Consider the following 17,639-nt stretch of genomic DNA (forward strand, 5'->3'; position numbering starts at 1 on the left):
GTGTTCTCATTAACTTATTATCACGTGTGCTTTTACAGCTAGAACTTGTCTGAAAAAAGCTGACCGATGCTAATTAAATACAGTAAAATGTATAAATGCCTCAGAATGTAACTGGGTACAGTGTCCCCACTACATGCAGACAGAAGTTGTCTTTTACATGTCAGTATAATTAATTGAATTTGATTATTTTTACTTTTACTATTTTTTTTTTTTTTTAATGTTGTTTCTTGTGGAATGACAGGTGTCATGTGTTTTATTTTGTAGGGTCAAGCGGAAACCGTCGTGGCTATTGCTAACATTTTGCTAACGTTGCTGCAAAAGCTCCGCTTCATGCAGAGAAGCGGATGCTGCGTGTCTGAAACGACGAAATTAAGGATGTAACAGTCCATCATCAGCTCGTAATTTGTCTCTCGTCTCTTCCGTCGCTGTTGAGGGAAACATGATGACATTAGTAACGTTGACGAACAAATATCGCACGCAAAGTCCGCTGTTTCCGTTGATGACCGAAGGTAGACAATCGAGTACTCCAAATTAAGCTTGTCTTTTCCTGATGTCACACCGTTGTTTTTGTTTCTTGTTTTGGCTTAAGCTAATTGTATTTATTGTCTGTATGTCGTTAGTTCTCAGCAGCTTTTATTTGAACGTTTGTCAGAATTAAAATGGTCACGTTTATATTATGGGTTCGTATCGACTTTCCAGATCCCGCCTTCAAAGAGAGTCACGCCTATCAGTGATGGTTATGGATGATGATGGACGTCCCCATAGCCAATCAGAGCCACACATTCTGCCAGTGGGCGGGACAGAACGGCTGGTCCACAGTGCCACCTCCGGAACTCCTCTGCAACCCTCTACTCAGCGTTCAGGATCTCAGCCTGGGGTCGCCCTCTGACCAGAGCTGCCCGAGCCACATGAACGCCCTTTCATCTTATCACAATATGGGCTTAGCTAATAATGCTGAACAGTCTGGGCTGCATTTTATTCCCAATGCTCACGTTTCAACCATGGCTCCACATGCAAGCCAAGATAGAACTCTACCTCCAGGTTCTTTGCCTCTTTTGAACACAGGAACACAGCCCTGCAAGCCACAACAGATGTCACCGTTCCCTCCTCTCACACCTCACCAGGCAACATCTCCCACTTCTCAGCCTCTGTACACAGACCAGGGTTCACGGAATGGACCTCTGTTACCACATCAAAATCATCTGCACACGAATCCACAGTGTACACCATACACGGCAAATATGGAGACTGCACATCATGCAAGATATATCCACAGTCCTGCCTCACCCGTGTTTCCCATCCAACAGCATAATCAGTGGACACCTTCTCCGCACTCCAGAGGTAGGTTAATGTGTCATAATGTGGGCATACATTTAAGAAGAAACCATACTGAAGGAGCTGTATGTAAGAAATGTTTTGTCATCAAATGGACAGGATCTACAATTACCATGAAAGTGGATGGAAGTTGGTAAAAGGTTCTTAAGCATCTTTAAAACAAACAAGTTTTGCCTCAAGACTTCATCAGGGAATCAAATAAACGTAACAGTCAAAAGATTTGTCTCCCTGATTGAAGCTTGTGGCCAAGACATATCAGTGTTTGTTTTTAAACGCAACATAATGAAGGATTTCAAATAATATCTCCAAAATAACTTTGATGATACATCAACTGACAACAGGGTTAATGGCACCCTATGGCATTTTTGGCTGTTTTTTCCCAAGCCGTCAGTTTTGATGTTCATCAGCTTTTCCAACACACTTGACATATGGTCTAGTATTAAACACCTTAAGACCATTCATTAATACAGTGATGCTGTGGCTCTCGGTGTCTGATTATTTTGAGCATTTGCATCAAACTTTCAGCCATGATTTGCTCACAGGTTGCGAAACAAACTCTCATCGTTTACCAACCAGTTTCAAAGAAAGCTGGTCAAGTATGTTCTTCAGTTAAAGATAAAGACACTCACAGCTGTGGACCAATCAAACTGAGCATCGACGTCTCGCTTTGTCATGTAAACCACCACTGAACCGATGGCAGTGCAAACCACCTTTTGACTAATCACTTTAAACAGTCAGACAACTACACAATCTAATGCTCAAGTCTAAAGCTCTCCTCTGTGTGTGTCCACCATTGTCTGACTTTCTTTGCTGTCTCCTCAGGAACCATGAATGAGATTGTTCCCAGTGTGGCTCCACAGGACAGAAGCATCATTCCACAGGTCAGGAAAATACACTTACATTGTGGACAGACACTGTTGTAATGAACTGCTAATGCAAACAGTTAAACCTAAATTTCATAATTGTCACAAAACATTGACAAGTGCTTATTACAGCTCCCAGATTCCTAGCAGATTTTATGCTCTACCAAAAGTTCATAACGTATACATGCTCATTTTATAGTGGTATAAACCAGAGAATCACAGCAAACACTCATATTAGATAAGTTATAATTATAGAAACATCTAAATATTCATTTATGTTGTTCCGCTCTAGTGGAGACTTACCTTTATGATTTAAAGCAGGTGTGACTCCGTACCTCTAGGTTTTGAGATAGTTTTGCATTGAGTTTCAGTGCCAAGGACACAAAATAAAATGATTTGAGGGTCATTTATTTTTATTTTTACTGGAAAGGTGTCAAAGGTGTTAAACTTAGGAAAGTCTATAGAAACAGAGAACATAGTTTGTTTGTGTTAAAATTTCAAGTTCAGAGACCTTTAGATTTTCTCTCTGCAGTCTCCTAACTCCGAATCCAGATATGGCCTGGACCCAGAGATCCTGCCCAGTGCGGTATGTTCTTGTGTTTTCATCTTTTCTTGACTCCAAGGGTCATTAACTGTCCAGAGTATTATCATGCTTTCACCTTAAGGGTTTATTGGCTGCATCACAACACACCATATCATTTTAAGGCACTTATTATTATACAAGCGTAAATGTGAAAGACGCATGCTTTTTTTTAAAATACAGTGCAATTTAGAATGTCGTTGCTGACTAAGTGACTGAGAGGATCCACCTTTCTTCTTGCTGTTTCCCAGGTGGAGGTGATTGCAGAGGACAGGGCAGAGTGGGAGGGCAAGGTTTTTGTCTCAGAGCCTTTTTCACATCTTCCTCCTCTGGCAACTACTTCCTGTATGGTCGAAGACCAGGGTAAATGTGCACACAGCTTTCTGTGTTTGTGTTCCAGAGATGTGCAACATAAATGTTAATTGTATACGTTCATGTGCATCTTATACAATGTGTGATGTACTGTGGTCAGATAGGGAAAAAAATCATAACATCACCTCAATTCCATCAGATCAGAACATTTTCATTTGGAATAAATAGAATATAAAGTAATTTTACTTAACAAAATAAAATAAATAAGTGTACAATCCCCGAATTATATAAATGGTTGTTTTTTTAATAATTTTTGGACCTCCATGTTTTTACAATAGCCCACAAGGGACAAACTAAACATCTTTTGGGTTCTGATGCCAAACGAAAGCTACATACTGTAGTTTCTCTCACACAACTGAGGAGTGAGGTGAGGAATATTCAGCTGCATTGAACTTCTCCAGTAAATGTTGCTAAATTTTACACAATGTACCTTTTAAATTTGACATAGATCTGCAGACACATCATGCAGATGTGTGCATTTGTATGTACTGACACTGTTTCAAAAATTCTAACTTGTGTCAATATGGTGTCATATAAAAAATTCTTGCTTAATTACTCGCGTTCCCTCAACATGGAAAATAAGTATAAAGAAAGCAAAAGCATGTCATAATCATTTTGCTAGAGGCAAAGGAAGTATTATAACTTACATTTGTCTTGTGTCTCAGGTAACCTTAAGCCGCTATATCGTTTTTTGTTGTTAATGACTGTGTCTCTGTGGAACTCTAGGTAACGCAAGCCCTTCTGTCATCCGTGCCACCTCATACTGTGTGCCCTGTGAAGGTCAGACTGCCCTGCTCTGTCGTTTGCCTCTGGGAGCTCTGGTCACTCCTCTCGCAAAACAAATTACTGGACAGGTCAGAGGTTTTAGCTACTCTACTTGTTTTATAATCTATAAAAAATATATATACTAGATAATAATATTATAGGTTCCTATGGGTCCTTGAAATCCTTTAAAGTTTTTGAATTTGAACAATACATTTCAGGGCCCTTACAGGTTTTAGGAAATTGCCCTGAATAGTCATGGGTCATTGAAAGTGCTTAAGTTCAGTTAAGTTGATATTTAGGTAAATGTCTCCCTTGTTTGTTATGACGCCACCTACTGTGTCGTGCCCTGCATTGCTTGATGTACGTAGACTAGGCCTACAACGAGCGAGTAACATTAAGCAAGAGGGAGCAAATGACGTGAAGCCTGGGAAATGCAAGAAAATGACAAAGATTGGCTTTGACCAAGAAGGACAATCACTTGTCCAGACGCAGACTGTGCTGCAAATCAATAAAACTGGACACCATGGGTGAAGAAGCTCATACTAGTTGCCCTCAAATCTTAAGCTGTGTCAACATATTCCCTTCTTGAATTTTAGCAAATTGGTCCTGGAAAGTCCTTGAATTTGATGTCAACCAAGGTGTGGGAACCCTGGCTACATTAAAAATGGCTGACAATAATGCCAATAATGGAGCTTACAAACAGAAAACTATTTTTGTGTTTGTCGTCTCCAGAAGCCCCTCCCACTCTGCAGAGAGTCAGACTGTATGTTGGGTTGTAGTAGTTGTGGAGCCTCCATGTGCCCGGGGATGAGCTGGCAGGACTGCGGTCAGAGATTTTACTGCCCCTTCTGTGGTAAACTCAGCGAAGGTAACATTCTGTACTACCAGCAGAAATGGTTCAAATCTTTAGGACAAGTCAAATGGTTCTCTGTACCTGTTTTATGTCCTGTCTCGTGTCTTGTCAGTGCCGTGGCAACACTACCAGCCCACCAAAGGGGTGGAGGGGGCCCGGGTCGATAAAGACAAGAGACCTGAACTCAGCATGGGATCGTATGAGATACTTGGTTCGGAGAGGGTTAGTTTCACCTCCTATAAATGTCACACATATACATTTATATCTATATAAAGCAGCTCTTGGACTGTCAAACAAGCATACAATACATTTGTGCATGGTGAGAAGCAGCAGTCTGCGTATTGACAGTGCAATAAAATAATGCTAAAGCATCCAAAATAGAATAGAATGTATATATATATATATATGTATATATATATTATTATTTTTTTCCATCAATGTTAAAACATTACTTCATTGTCAAACTTCAGAACTGTTGTGTGACAATGGCATTCACATAACTGGAAAGGTGCTGTATGTGTGTGTGTGTGTGTGTGGCTAATTTGTTGTACTCTGTGTAAGGGTGAAGCTGCTGCACTGCTGCTGGCCATAGATGTGTCTGCCTCAGCACTGAGAGGAGGACATCTGGAGTTTGTAACACAACAATTACACATGCTGCTCACTTCTATGAACAGGTAAACTGCTGTACACATCCACTAATACATAGATTTACACAGAAACACACACAGCAGTAGTACCACTGCGTAGAACTGAAGCATTGTCATCTTATTGGCATAGGGAGGATGGCATTGCCTTGTCAAGTGTCCGCGTTGGCTTGATGACGTATGACAGCAGGATCCACTTGTACGACCTCAGCCCCACTCTGTCCCGTCCACACATGCTGGTCATCACAGACACTGAAGACCTGCAGCTTCCTGTGAGGGAGGGGCTTCTGGTGTCCTTTAAAGACTGTGTACACAGCGTCGAGAGGTGCGAGATTTTGTCTGCACATTTTGTCTGTTTGTCAGTCAGTGTGTTTACATGCATGTTAACGGTCAGTTTTTAGTCGAACTAAGACAATAATTCGATTTTCTTAATGTCATGTAAACACGTTAGTCCGACTAAAATTGAGCCAGTCTTAGTCGGACTAATATACAAGGATAATGCGATTCATAGTCCGATTACTCCTGCATTTATACGCTTAGTCAGACTGGAGTCAGACTTCTGCACGTGCACCAAAATTTCCTCCCAAGACTTTGACCAGGAAGTAAAAGGAGACGACACATAAACTGCAGTACTGTTGCCGGAAATCATACGGCGGCGTTTCATTTCTTTGGACAACACAGCGACCACAAGAGCATTACTGCATCTAATTTGTATCACTATTAGCATGTACAGCAACGTGTAAAGATCACAGGAAACTGATTCAATACGCACTAGTCAGAAATACACGGCCATTAAAATGATTTTCTTAGCTCGATTAAACTGTGCGTTGGACCATACACTACCAGAGATTTTTATTTCACCTCAGAAAATAATATTGATCATCTGATTTCCGGTGTAATTTTATTTGTCTCTATGTTTTATGTGTGTAGTGTGTTGCAGCTTATTCCTCAGTTCAGTGCAGAGTGTGATGACTCGAGTGGAGTTCCCATGGAGCTGCCTGTCAAAGCTGGACTTGCTATACTACAGGTTAGTTTTTAGTGCACTTTGAATCACTCCCTGTGCTCCATTTATTTGAGCTATGATTTTTTATAATTTTTTTTTTTATTACGTTTGTCAAAAATTAAAAATTGAAATGTGTGTTTGTTTGTTTTGTGTTAGGCTCTGGGTTGTCCTGGTAAGCTGCTGATCTTCCACACTGCCTCCTTTATTGAGACTGAACTCAGCAACTCCTCCTCAGGGTTTTTTGGCTCTAATAAACCAAAGGTACATACAACCACACATATACTGTGTTCTGTATGCTGTACTTTAATTCTCAAACTGTCAAGACTGTGAGCAGAAAGACAACAAAGAGAGACGTCTCCATGGGTGACATTGTGTCACCAAATGTCCATAAACCTAGTTTATCATTAGCTCTAGTGTTTGCTAGACCATTAGCTGACTGTTGACTTTTCTCTTAGGGGTTAGAATGGACATAAACTGGATATAAAAATGATATAAAGATATAAAGACAGTATACAAGTTTCTGAAACCTGCAGTGTCTTGAATGGCCTTCAGGGGGCGTCGCCTTTGGTTGTCTCACTTTGTATTTAAGTCTAAGAGAAAATGACCTTATTTTTGTCACTAATTCATAACATTAGTATACATTTTCCTAGTAGTTTTTGGTCTCAGTTGCTATTTCGGTCTCTTCTTCAATACACCATGATGTCCAATTAATTAATGTATACTAATTAATGTAAATATTTGTCCCATTTAGATTAAATCACACACTAAAGCATGACATTTACTGGGAAATTAAATGACAATGAGACAAGCAATACAAATTTTTTCAATATATCTTCACTTTCTCTTCCACGTTTGTTTTTCCCCAGACCATTTTCCAGCCATCAGAGCCAGATGTCTCACTGGCCAAAGAGTGTGTCCGCCAAGGTTGCGGCGTTCACCTGTTTGTCCTCTCCAATCAAGATGTGGGCGGGGCCTGGCCAGGACACATTCCATATCTAACTGGTGGTGCTCTGCACACCTACAGCCATCTCCAGGTATTTCAGCAACTCCTAATCCTGTAGCTCTGGAAACGGTAGGAACTGTACAGCATGAAGGAGACATTAATTGTCATGAATAATTCAACTTTTTCACTTTTTTTCCCACATGTTTGATGAGATTGATGAGATTATTATTCAATATATAATATTGAACTCTCCCAATAGCCGCAAAATTTAAGTTTATCTTGGTGTAGCATAGCACACCAACAGTTGATGGAAAACGGCTACAGTGAATAGCAGTAATTATGATTTTATATTTTGTCAGTTCAATGTGGACAAAAACATTGTTTGTTTGTTTGTTTTTTTAAATCCCAGATACTTGATTAATGCTGCTCAGTCATTAAAACGTTTTTAACGATGATGGTGTTTGACAGTTTTTATTTTCAGTATATTTATTGCGCATGGACTTTGTCATTAATTGTCCTTGAATTTGAGGAAATTGGTCATGGAAAGTCCTTGAAAAGTATATTATTTTGTCTTTCAGGGAGAATTGGACAGAGAGCGCTTCAGCACTGATCTTAACAGAACTGTAGAGATGGACACCGCCTACAAAGCTGAACTCAGGATTTTTGTCAGCAAAGGTGACAAAAATACACTCTTATAATAAACAGCACGTTTCCTTTTAAAAACACCCCAAATCCTCATAGTTGTATCTGACGACTCACCAGATTTACGCGTGTCTGGCTGTTATGGACTTTTCAACCCGGGACCTAGCCCCAGCCAGGTCACCATGGCAACCCTTGATCAGTGGACAACACTGGGGGTGGAGCTTGCCCACACCAGAGCTCTGGATGAGACTAGAGGTGTAGCCATACAGGTGGGTAATTCATTATACCGCCTATCGCCCATGTCAGCTGGGATTGACACAGCGACCCTCATGTGGGAGATAAAGTGGTTGAAAATGGATGAGTGTTTTATTTACATTGCTGCCATAGACTTTTTCATTTGTCTTGGGTAAAATGACATATAGAGAGCATATTCAGTTAAACTACACCAGTGATTGCTCAAGTATTGGTGGCAGCACAATACTTGGACATGAACATAAAAATGTACCAAAAAAATCTAAACTTTGCTCTTTGGGAAATTCAAATCTATATTAAAAGAAGCCTAATAAAAATGTCTAAATGTGATTTTTATATTTTAATATATATGTTTTGTTGCATGTGCACAACACAGCATATGGCCTTTTGGTTATGGATTGAAAATCACAATTAAAGCTACAAGATGTTCAGGCCCTCTGAACCATGGTAGCTCAGTGGTAGGGCGAGTTGTCTTTCAACTGAAAGGCTGTGGGTTAAATTCCTGGCTCTGCTAGGCCACTGTATATGTGTCCTTGAGCAACACCCATGTTGAAGCGTATGAATGCGCATGTAAGACGTGTGAATGGGTGAATGGCAAAAATTGTAGTGTAGAGCAGCTCATCAAGACTGGAAAAGCTCTGTATAGATACAGACCATTGCCAACTCTTCTTCTTCTGATTTTATTTAGTAGTAACGAATATCAAAGATAGTTAGAGGAAATGTAGTGGCGTAAAAGTAAAAGCTGCTAGAAATATGAATAACAAAGAACAGATATGTGAATTTTGTACTTAAGTACAGTAACAAAGTATTTGAATTCCAAGAGGTCCTCACACCACTGTGTGAGCGCTCGGGCCCTAATAATTTTGATCAGTAATGAGATAATATTCATCGGGAATTGATTTGCAGTGTTTTTTATTGACCTCAAACCTCAAAAACGTTCTTCTCTCGTGTCCCAGACTGTATTGTCTTACAGCAGCCAGACGGGAGACAGAAGGACCAGGGTTCACACTCTTACCCTGAGATGCTCTCGTCACCTGCAGGACTCTTTCCGCCACTGCCAGGCCCAAACGCTGCTCACCCTCTACTGCAAGAAGAGTAAGCAACTGATAAGATGACGAAGTGGTTATCAACTCTCAACAGCAGCACCAGGAGAACATCAGTTCTGAAATGCTCTTAAACCTCCGTTTTATACCCTTTTAGAGTGTCTAATTTTGTGATTTTAAATTATGAAGCACAGTCATTATTTTTGCTGTTGTTATATATTGTGTGCGTGTGGTTTTGGATGTTGAAATAGACAGCCGACATAGACTGAAAGAAATTGAGCATTGGTTTACAGCGAGACATCTAACCCTGTCACTTAATGCCACTTAACTTTTATCTTAACTGACAGACTCTTCCTCGTTTGCTCGTGTTTTGTTCACGGTCACTGGTAAACGTAATAAAATGTGTATACTGTCTGAAATGCGGAAACAATGCAGATCTGAATTAACCCCAGGTTTTGATTGTGTCCCTTTAGTGTACTGTGCTGTGTTGGAGCGCCCTCTACAGGAGCTGAGGGAGGAGCTGCAGATGGAGATAACAGAAGCGCTGTCATTGTACAGAAAACACTGCTCCTCTACCTCGGTTTCTACTGGACAGGTGAGTTTTGGACGCAGTCTGTTTACACTCTTATTTAAAGGTTTAAAGTATTGTTTTGAGAAAAATCACACACCCATGACATGATTCAAATCCTGTCCTCTCTGTGTATGTGTGCTGCAGCTGGTCCTTCCTCAGCACCTGCGAGCTCTTCCTGTGTACATCAACAGTCTCAGGAAGAGTGAGGTGCTACTGCCGGGTCTGAGGACCTCCGTCCACCAGCGGCTGCAGCAACGCTGCCAGGTGCTTGGCCTGGACACCTGCGGCACCGTCACACATTTCTACCCTCTGGTGCTGTCTATCGTGAGTGCACATCCACATCAGCATCAGCGTTGTCCCACAGACCTCAAGAGACTCTAAATGGGTGAATAAAATGTCAAAATCTGCATCTTCTTTCTCACCGGCAGCCCCTCGCAAACAACAACTCCAACCCTCCAGACGCAGAGCGGACGCTGCGCTGCAGTGCTGTCAGCCTGGAGCCCACAGCTCTGTGTTTGGTCCACGCTCCGCTCGCGCTGCTGCTGTGGGTGGGAAACCAAGTCCCAGCAAACGTCCTGGCTGAGGCCTTTAACACGAGCTGCTTCCTCTCCCTGCCTTCTGGAGAGGTAAGAGACTGGGGGGGTTATGGGGGATTATTCAGCCACAGGGCTGGCTCACTAACCCGTTGCATTTTTAAATGTTTTCCGTCATAATTAAGGTTCAATATTCAGTATATTGATATTACACTTATACACCGTGCAGACACATAATTTGCGATCAATGTTTTGCCTCAGATTTGTGAAATGAAGTGGTCGTTTTGTGTCTTCAACTTCAACTTTGACTTTAATCATCTGACATTTCCTCATAATAATTATCAACATCAACTGACTGATAACATTTTTGCCCAGCCTGACTCAGAATTTACTGTGTGACTAATGTTGCTATGGCTACATTATTATACAATATTTACCTGACAGTTCACATCAACTTGCTCTCATCGTCCTTAAACATATGATTTAACTTGATGTGTATAATTAAGCAACATTTACTGGTGAAATTGCACGTTGCAGCTGAATATCCCTCTCCTGACGCTTCCATTCAAAGTGTGTTGGAGTTTAAAAAATATGGTGGTTTAAAATGGCTCTTACTACAAATGTAAAAGGCTCAATCTGGGGTTATGAAAAAAACCATCAACAATTCATACAATCAGGTGATTGTACACAGTAATTATTATTACGTTTTATCATAAGTTTCTGCCAAAATAAATTCATGTACATTTTACACAGTGGACTTTTAACTGGAAATGTCATTTTTCATTAGTATAAACAAAAATAAAGCTGCATTAGTTTTCTCGTTACAGCCAGTCGCTAATTTAAAACAAGGCAATCAGAGATGGCAGACTTTACCCTATTCACGCAACAAGCCTCTGGCGCCCTCTGTTGGTCATCTAGTCAGCTAGTTGAAGTGTGGAAGCACAGACAGACAGACAGACAGACAGACAGACAAAGCCATCAAAAACACAGGTGGGGTGAAGTAATGACGCCAGTATTCTGTCACGTGAGTAGATGCTGCCCCCTGGTGGTAAAATAAAAGTACATGAAGTGGTTAAAGTCAGCGATGAACAGTATTTTGTAAAGTGAAATATAACGTGATGTAACACCAGGGCTCACAAAATGTCATAACCCACATTAGTCCAGAGGACATTAACCAATTTTATTTATTTAAGGTCCCATTGAGGTACAAGATCGAGTACAAATAGTTACGGAGATGAGACAATTTCAAGAGAACCCTGTAATCATGACGGTCCATAAAACGCCACAGAAGGTGTTTAAAGAAGACAGTGTCTGTAGTGAAATCCATGTCCATGTTGAAAGAAGGAGGAAATGTAACAGCCGGGTGAATTATTTTCAATTATGTAACACATTTATAACAATTATGTCAATAGGAAATAGTTTCAGTTTTGTATATGATTTATGAAAACCTATTTTGACGGCGTCTCGCAATTCCCCCGCGTGTCCTCCTGATCCCCAAGATGGTTTGTTTTTTATTATCCATGTTTGTGCCTGCGTGTGTTTGTGCCTGCAGACTAAGCTGCCGGTTCTGGAAAACCGTCTGTCAGTCAGTATCCGATCCCTCATCAACACGCTGAACTCTCAGGTGCCCTGGGCGCGTGAGGTGAGCCACAAGCGGATCTCATTTCAAACGTATACAAACACACTTATGGGTTTGTTTGTTCAATTTCTGCCAATAAACCAGCCACTGACGAGTTGTGTCATTGTCTCTCTCAGCTGTGGGTCGTGAAGCAGGGCGACGCCTGTGAGGAGGCTCTGCAGCGCCACCTGGTGGAGGACAAGAGTCCAAACGGAGGAGCGTCCTATGCAGACTTTCTCTACCATCTCCACGTCAACTCTGTCCGCCTGCTGCAGTGACCAAAAACAGGAGCGGGACTAAAGTTAAACTGCTGCTCATTGGGGATAGTAAAGTCCTGTCGTCCATAACAACATTTCAGAATACACATATATTTATTGCTATTTAATGCCTGCTGTGATGTAATATGTGTGACAGGTGCTGTGATGAATCTGTTAATGTATGTTCGTGTGTCACAGCAGTTTGGCAATCCCTGCCTGAGATTATGCATGTGTGTGTGTGTGTGAGAGATGCATACAGTTGTGCATAATCTCCTGTAAATAATAAAAGATTTAACTGAAAACAGAGAGAGGTTTTAAATGCTTTTCTTTCTCAGTTTTTGTAATTAACGTCATTAATGTAACTTCATGCTGCAGAATCATGTTGATGTAAGATGGTGACCCTCACAAAGCAAGGCCGCCCTCGTATGCCAAAAATGTCATATACAAAGCTTATTCTCAAGCTACAAAAAGTGTTTTATTTTCAAGTGACTATAAACTTGAACAACTATACGTAAGTGTCTAAATGTTACACCGTAGACCTTTGAGGTTAAATTTGGTTCATGTGTGGGGTCATCAGTTTCCAGGGTGTGATGGCTGCTGTTGAAGGTGTTGATCCTGCAACATGATGATGTGTCAATAACATGTAATTAAATCAGAGTGAGAAAATCTTTATTCTCTCTAATAACTTATTGTAATTTATATATATATATATATAAATATACATGTATATATATATATATATATATATATATATATCATATAACAGTGTTTCTGTAAACTGCAGGTGTAATATAATTTCCTCTGTCTCCTCGTCCACAGTGAATTAACATTAATACATGCAATCACTCACTGCGCTCACCGGCGGCGCGTTTTGAACGCACTAACCAACTCTCTCATATTTGCCCCTATTTGGAGATAACACGCTGTGCAGGCGGGAGGTGTGCTCCATTACGTTGCCGCGCTTTGCCGTTGCGCGCTGTGTCCGCCAGAGGGCAACAGGTCTGAGAGCTGCGGCTTCAACGCGGTTGAACGTGAAGCTTCTCAGCCCAACTGAAACATATCGTCAAGCTGCACGGACGTAACAGCACATCACTAGGAAGTGGTAGAGTTTTTGCTTTCAAAATAAAGTTCAACCTCGTGGCTTTAAAAGGGACGTTTTATTTTAAAACCTGGATGTTTATTAGATAATACAACATTTATTGTGTTTTATTTAATATACTTTTTTTTTTTTAACTATAAAACCCATTTTGGTAACTAAGATTTTTCCAGGTGAATAAATAAAGCATTTTTTTTTATCAGCCAGGCCAGTTAAGTTAAGTTTGTGCATCTGGTTTGTGTGTTTTTCACTTTTTCAGTTTTTTCAGTTTTTTTGTATTTTCTGTTTCCTCTATTTAAGCTAACTAAGCTATTTATATCAGCCAATTTATTGGACAGGTCATGTGCACCTGTATGTGACTGCACAATTGTACTGAAAGGTAATGGAGGAGATTAGATTGTGACTGAAATCAAACTCTTTTTTTTTCAATTGCAGAGGAATTATCTTGGATTATGGATAGTTATGATTTAGTTACAGATTCACAGTATGAATCACTGATGATGTGAAATGTAGTGATGGTGATGATGATGATCATCAGTGAAATGGTGATTAGATTACATTATTACATTACATGTCATTTAGCAGACGCTTTTATCCAAAGCGACTTACAAAAGTGCATTTAAACATTCGGGTACAAATAAGAGCTAGAAGTAAGTAAGAGCTTCAAGTAGAACAAACTATGAAGTGCTAGTCATAAGTGCGATGTACAAGTTTTTTTTATTTTGTTATTTTATTTTATTTATTTATTTTTTTTGTCGTCTTTTTTTGTCGTCTAGATGATCACCGATCGTTTTAATTTGCATGTAGCTATATATAATTTAATTACTCATTGCTAATGAAGGGACAAAACAAAGTTGTGTATTGGTTTTCTCTGGTAAAAACTTTAAATAATTCCTTTCTTCAGTGTTAATCCTTTACTGTTTGTCATTGTTTTAAAGTTTGAGATGAATGAATAAAAAAGAAAAGATTATGTACTCGGGAGGAAACTAAGTACATGTAACCAAGTAGAATCTAACTCATATTCAGACTAACTATCAAATGTTAAAACGGCTGGCCATAAACAACCTTTAAAGAAACTGTATGCTCATATAAAATATCTGATATGAAACGGTTCAGACTATAAAAGATGCATTTTATTGTGAAAGTCTGAGCAGGAAGCCGTGTTGCTCACGTTACGCAGCTTGTTTTACGGATCGGATGCGCGCCTTAGGTGTCAGATAGTGAGGAGAAGAGAGCGAGAGAGAGCGCGAGCTCATACCCTGCCTGGCCGCTTCGTCTCTCCGGTATCAGAGCCGCCGTCGTTTTGAGCCCTCGCTTGAAGGCATTTCGCCGCTCCAACGGCCGTGAAGCTGCTGGGCGGAGCTGTCCTTTAAAACACAACGTTTAGCACAAAACAACCGCAAACTGTTTGAATTCTCTTTTCCCTCCAAGAGCTGAGCAATAAGGAGAAGAAACGAGAGAGACATGGCAACGACAACCTGTACGCGATTCACAGACGAGTACCAGCTGTACGAGGAGCTGGGGAAGTGAGTACCTGTGTTTGTTTGTTTGTTTGTTTTCTGTTGGCTCTGCTGGTTAAGTTGTGCATTAAGAAGGCTGGTTTCTAGGGGCAGTGTGTTTGTGTGTGTGTGTGTGTGTGTATGTTGCTTTTTCGGGATGACAGCTCTCAAAATACGCTCTCTCACGCACACACACAAACACACACACGCGCGCGCGCACACTCGCTCCGTTCCAAAATCGTTTTGTTGTATTTTTATTTGTTTATTGTGTTTATTATATGATGCGCAGTTGTTTCAGGTTAAATATCGTGTGTCTACACTCACACACGCACTCACAATATCCATTTTATTAGGTACACCTGTTCAACCACTTGCTAGTGCAAATATCTTGTCAGCCAATCACACTGGACAGAAACTTTGACTCAGTGACTTTGAATGTGTTCATGGTTGTTGGTGCCACATGAGCTGGTTTACATTATTTCACTAACTGCTCCTCTTCTACTGGGACTTTCACACACAAACTTGCAGTGTTTACTGGGAATGGTCCGGAAAAATATCGAATGTCCAGTGAGCAGCAGGAGAAATTGTCTTGTTGAGGTCAGAGGTCAGCGACCACACTGGTTAAAAGTGATAGAGAAGCCACTGTTCAAAATATAATTCCAATAATATTAACATAGAATACAGGCAAACAATTGTTTGCAATTGCTGACTCCAACTATTAACCAGTTGTTGCAGCTAATGCATGCAGATCATCTCTGACCACATCACCGATACTAAAGCAGATGGGCTTCAACACCACCACACTGGGGGTCACTCTGATTAGGTGTCCACCTGTGTCCCTAATAAACTGGCTGGTGAGTGATTTACCATAGATTGATGAAGACAAAGTGTTTATATTACAGAGGGTGATATTTATGCATCCTCAGATGTACAGTGAATGTGCTTGGAAATGAAGTCCTTAGTGCGAAGGTCTCAAACTTGTGGCCTGTGTGCCACATGCGGCCCCTCCAATCCATTTCATGTGGCCCACCACTTAATCATTTTGTTTAGTAGTAGAATACTTTTGCATCACAAATTCATTGTTATTGTGAAATAAATATTGTTCCATGTCAACACACTTTTATTTTATCTTGAAATTCTGTGAAATATCTATTATTTCGATTTCATAAAAGAATGTTGTGATATAATTTTAAGCTTATAGCACCCACACCTACTGCACTGTTTTCAGACCCCTGCTTTAGTGGCTGTGCACATGACAGTCTCTGTGTGGTTGAATGCTCATGGAAGATTATTTAATTTAATCTGCACTGCCAGACAACAAAGATCTGTTCACACATACCGCCTCAAAGATGAAATCACACTGGCTGTGTTGAAGTTTTTGTGTTATTTTTGTTTGAAAATCTCATTTGACCTATTTTTTTTTTTCCCTAAGTTTTGTATTAATGGCAAAAGTAGTGTAACAGTTTGTGATTGTGTGTGACATTATGTGAAGGAGTGGCAGCTATATCTTCTGTAGGTGGTGGCGTAGCAGTGGCAGATAACATGAGAAAAGACTCTCACTGGCATCAGACAAAACTGTCTGTCCATGAACAACAAAATGATCAAAGTCACAATAGTTACAAACATTCTTCCTCTTAATTTTAACCGCAGGTGGCATCAATAATGTTACATTGCTGCCTCCTTCTCTTTCCTGTGCAGAGTTTTTTCTTTCAGCCTTATAGTGAAATGCTGAAAGATATAATGTGTTGTATTGCTTAAAAACCATAGCTATTCAGTTTAATATCGTAGTGAATATACCAGAAAACTTTGTCATTATTCACATGCAACAGACCAGTTTTTAGTGATCAGTTTTAAAAACCTCCTGACACTGATAAATCACTCTATCTAGCCACTGGGCTGGGAGTCACCAGAGACGCCACCCACAATAGATACGATATTATCACGATATGGCAAAAATAATGAATCATATATCACGATGTTCTCATAAAACAGCTCTAGTGAGCACTTGGCACCATCTAGTGGACTGAAACATCTAAAAAGTTGAATACTTATTTATAATATCAGTTAAAACTATTTTGCTAAAAAAGATACTTGGTGTCTCAAAGTGATATAAAATCGCCACGTGAAATATTGCGATATTTCACTGCATTGACCCCCCCCCCACACACACACACACACGCACACACCTACAAGCCACCTATTAAGTAGTCAAATCAACCTGAAAGGTAACTGATTTTAGTTCAGCTGCATTGTCACTTTAGAGGTTGACGTAATCCTGTTTAATGTCTGTAATTAAAGGTTGGAATTAGAACACCAGAATTGAATGCACTACTGTATTTATCATGTCAAAAACATAGACAATCTAAGGTTTAATGACACTTAAAAGTAATATTTAGCCTGTCACAAAAATAGTAGTCAATCAGGTCACCAAAGTTACAATTTCACAAGATTAAAGTTAGAATAAAGCCGATGAGTAAAAGTAACAGTTGAGAAATCGCTCCTCATCAGGCTTTCATTGTTGACATTTTGACATTGCTGCTGCAGAGTTTCACACTGGTGTTGTTTGATTATTATTCACCAATCACCAGTTAATTAGCTGATAGCTTCATGTTGATTGGCTTCATGTTGTTAAGCCTGATGCAGCACTGGCATAATAACTGCACAGCCAAAACATTTTGAGTACAATTCATCAGTATGTTGCTTCTACTTGGTACAAGACAAACACATGGCAGTCACTTCAATGCTTTGAAATGAAAGAGAGCTGAGATGG

The 17,639-nt window shown here is 40.1% G+C and overlaps 2 protein-coding genes across 29 annotated transcripts in view; both read left to right on the forward strand.

The window, feature by feature from the left end:
- Nucleotides 1-219: 219 nt before the first annotated feature.
- On the forward strand, nt 220-12,574 carry si:dkey-13n15.2 (protein transport protein Sec24C). The gene is made up of 21 exons (XM_044025272.1): nt 220-509; nt 700-1,341; nt 2,158-2,216; nt 2,731-2,784; nt 3,030-3,141; nt 3,877-4,004; nt 4,648-4,783; nt 4,881-4,990; nt 5,330-5,442; nt 5,546-5,737; nt 6,343-6,439; nt 6,572-6,676; nt 7,282-7,449; nt 7,937-8,033; nt 8,121-8,269; nt 9,209-9,347; nt 9,769-9,890; nt 10,011-10,190; nt 10,295-10,492; nt 11,952-12,041; nt 12,155-12,574. The coding sequence occupies exons 2-21, from the start codon at nt 744-746 to the stop codon at nt 12,293-12,295; spliced, it is 2,988 nt and encodes a 995-aa protein (XP_043881207.1). The 5' UTR covers nt 220-509; nt 700-743; the 3' UTR covers nt 12,296-12,574.
- A 2,022-nt stretch (nt 12,575-14,596) lies between these two features.
- Nucleotides 14,597-17,639, forward strand: part of camk2b1 (calcium/calmodulin-dependent protein kinase (CaM kinase) II beta 1) — a 63,870-nt gene continuing 60,827 nt past the window's right edge. For all 28 annotated transcript variants that reach the window (XM_044026115.1, XM_044026123.1, XM_044026127.1 and 25 more), the window contains exon 1: nt 14,597-14,896. In XM_044026115.1, the coding sequence (XP_043882050.1) occupies nt 14,835-14,896 (62 nt within the window). In that variant the 5' untranslated portion in view covers nt 14,597-14,834. The remainder of the gene's footprint in view (nt 14,897-17,639) is intronic.

This window comes from Solea senegalensis, linkage group LG5 (assembly GCF_019176455.1).
Source record: "Solea senegalensis isolate Sse05_10M linkage group LG5, IFAPA_SoseM_1, whole genome shotgun sequence".
NCBI classification, from domain to species: domain Eukaryota; kingdom Metazoa; phylum Chordata; class Actinopteri; order Pleuronectiformes; family Soleidae; genus Solea; species Solea senegalensis.

Coding starts and splice junctions, on each gene's coding strand:
- si:dkey-13n15.2 (XM_044025272.1), top strand. CDS start 744: ATGATGATGGACGTCCCCATAGCCAATCAGAGCCACACATTCTGCCAG. Junction 6,677..7,281: donor TTGGCTCTAATAAACCAAAG/GTACATACAACC, acceptor GTTTTTCCCCAG/ACCATTTTCCAGCCATCAGA. Junction 8,270..9,208: donor CTAGAGGTGTAGCCATACAG/GTGGGTAATTCA, acceptor CTCGTGTCCCAG/ACTGTATTGTCTTACAGCAG.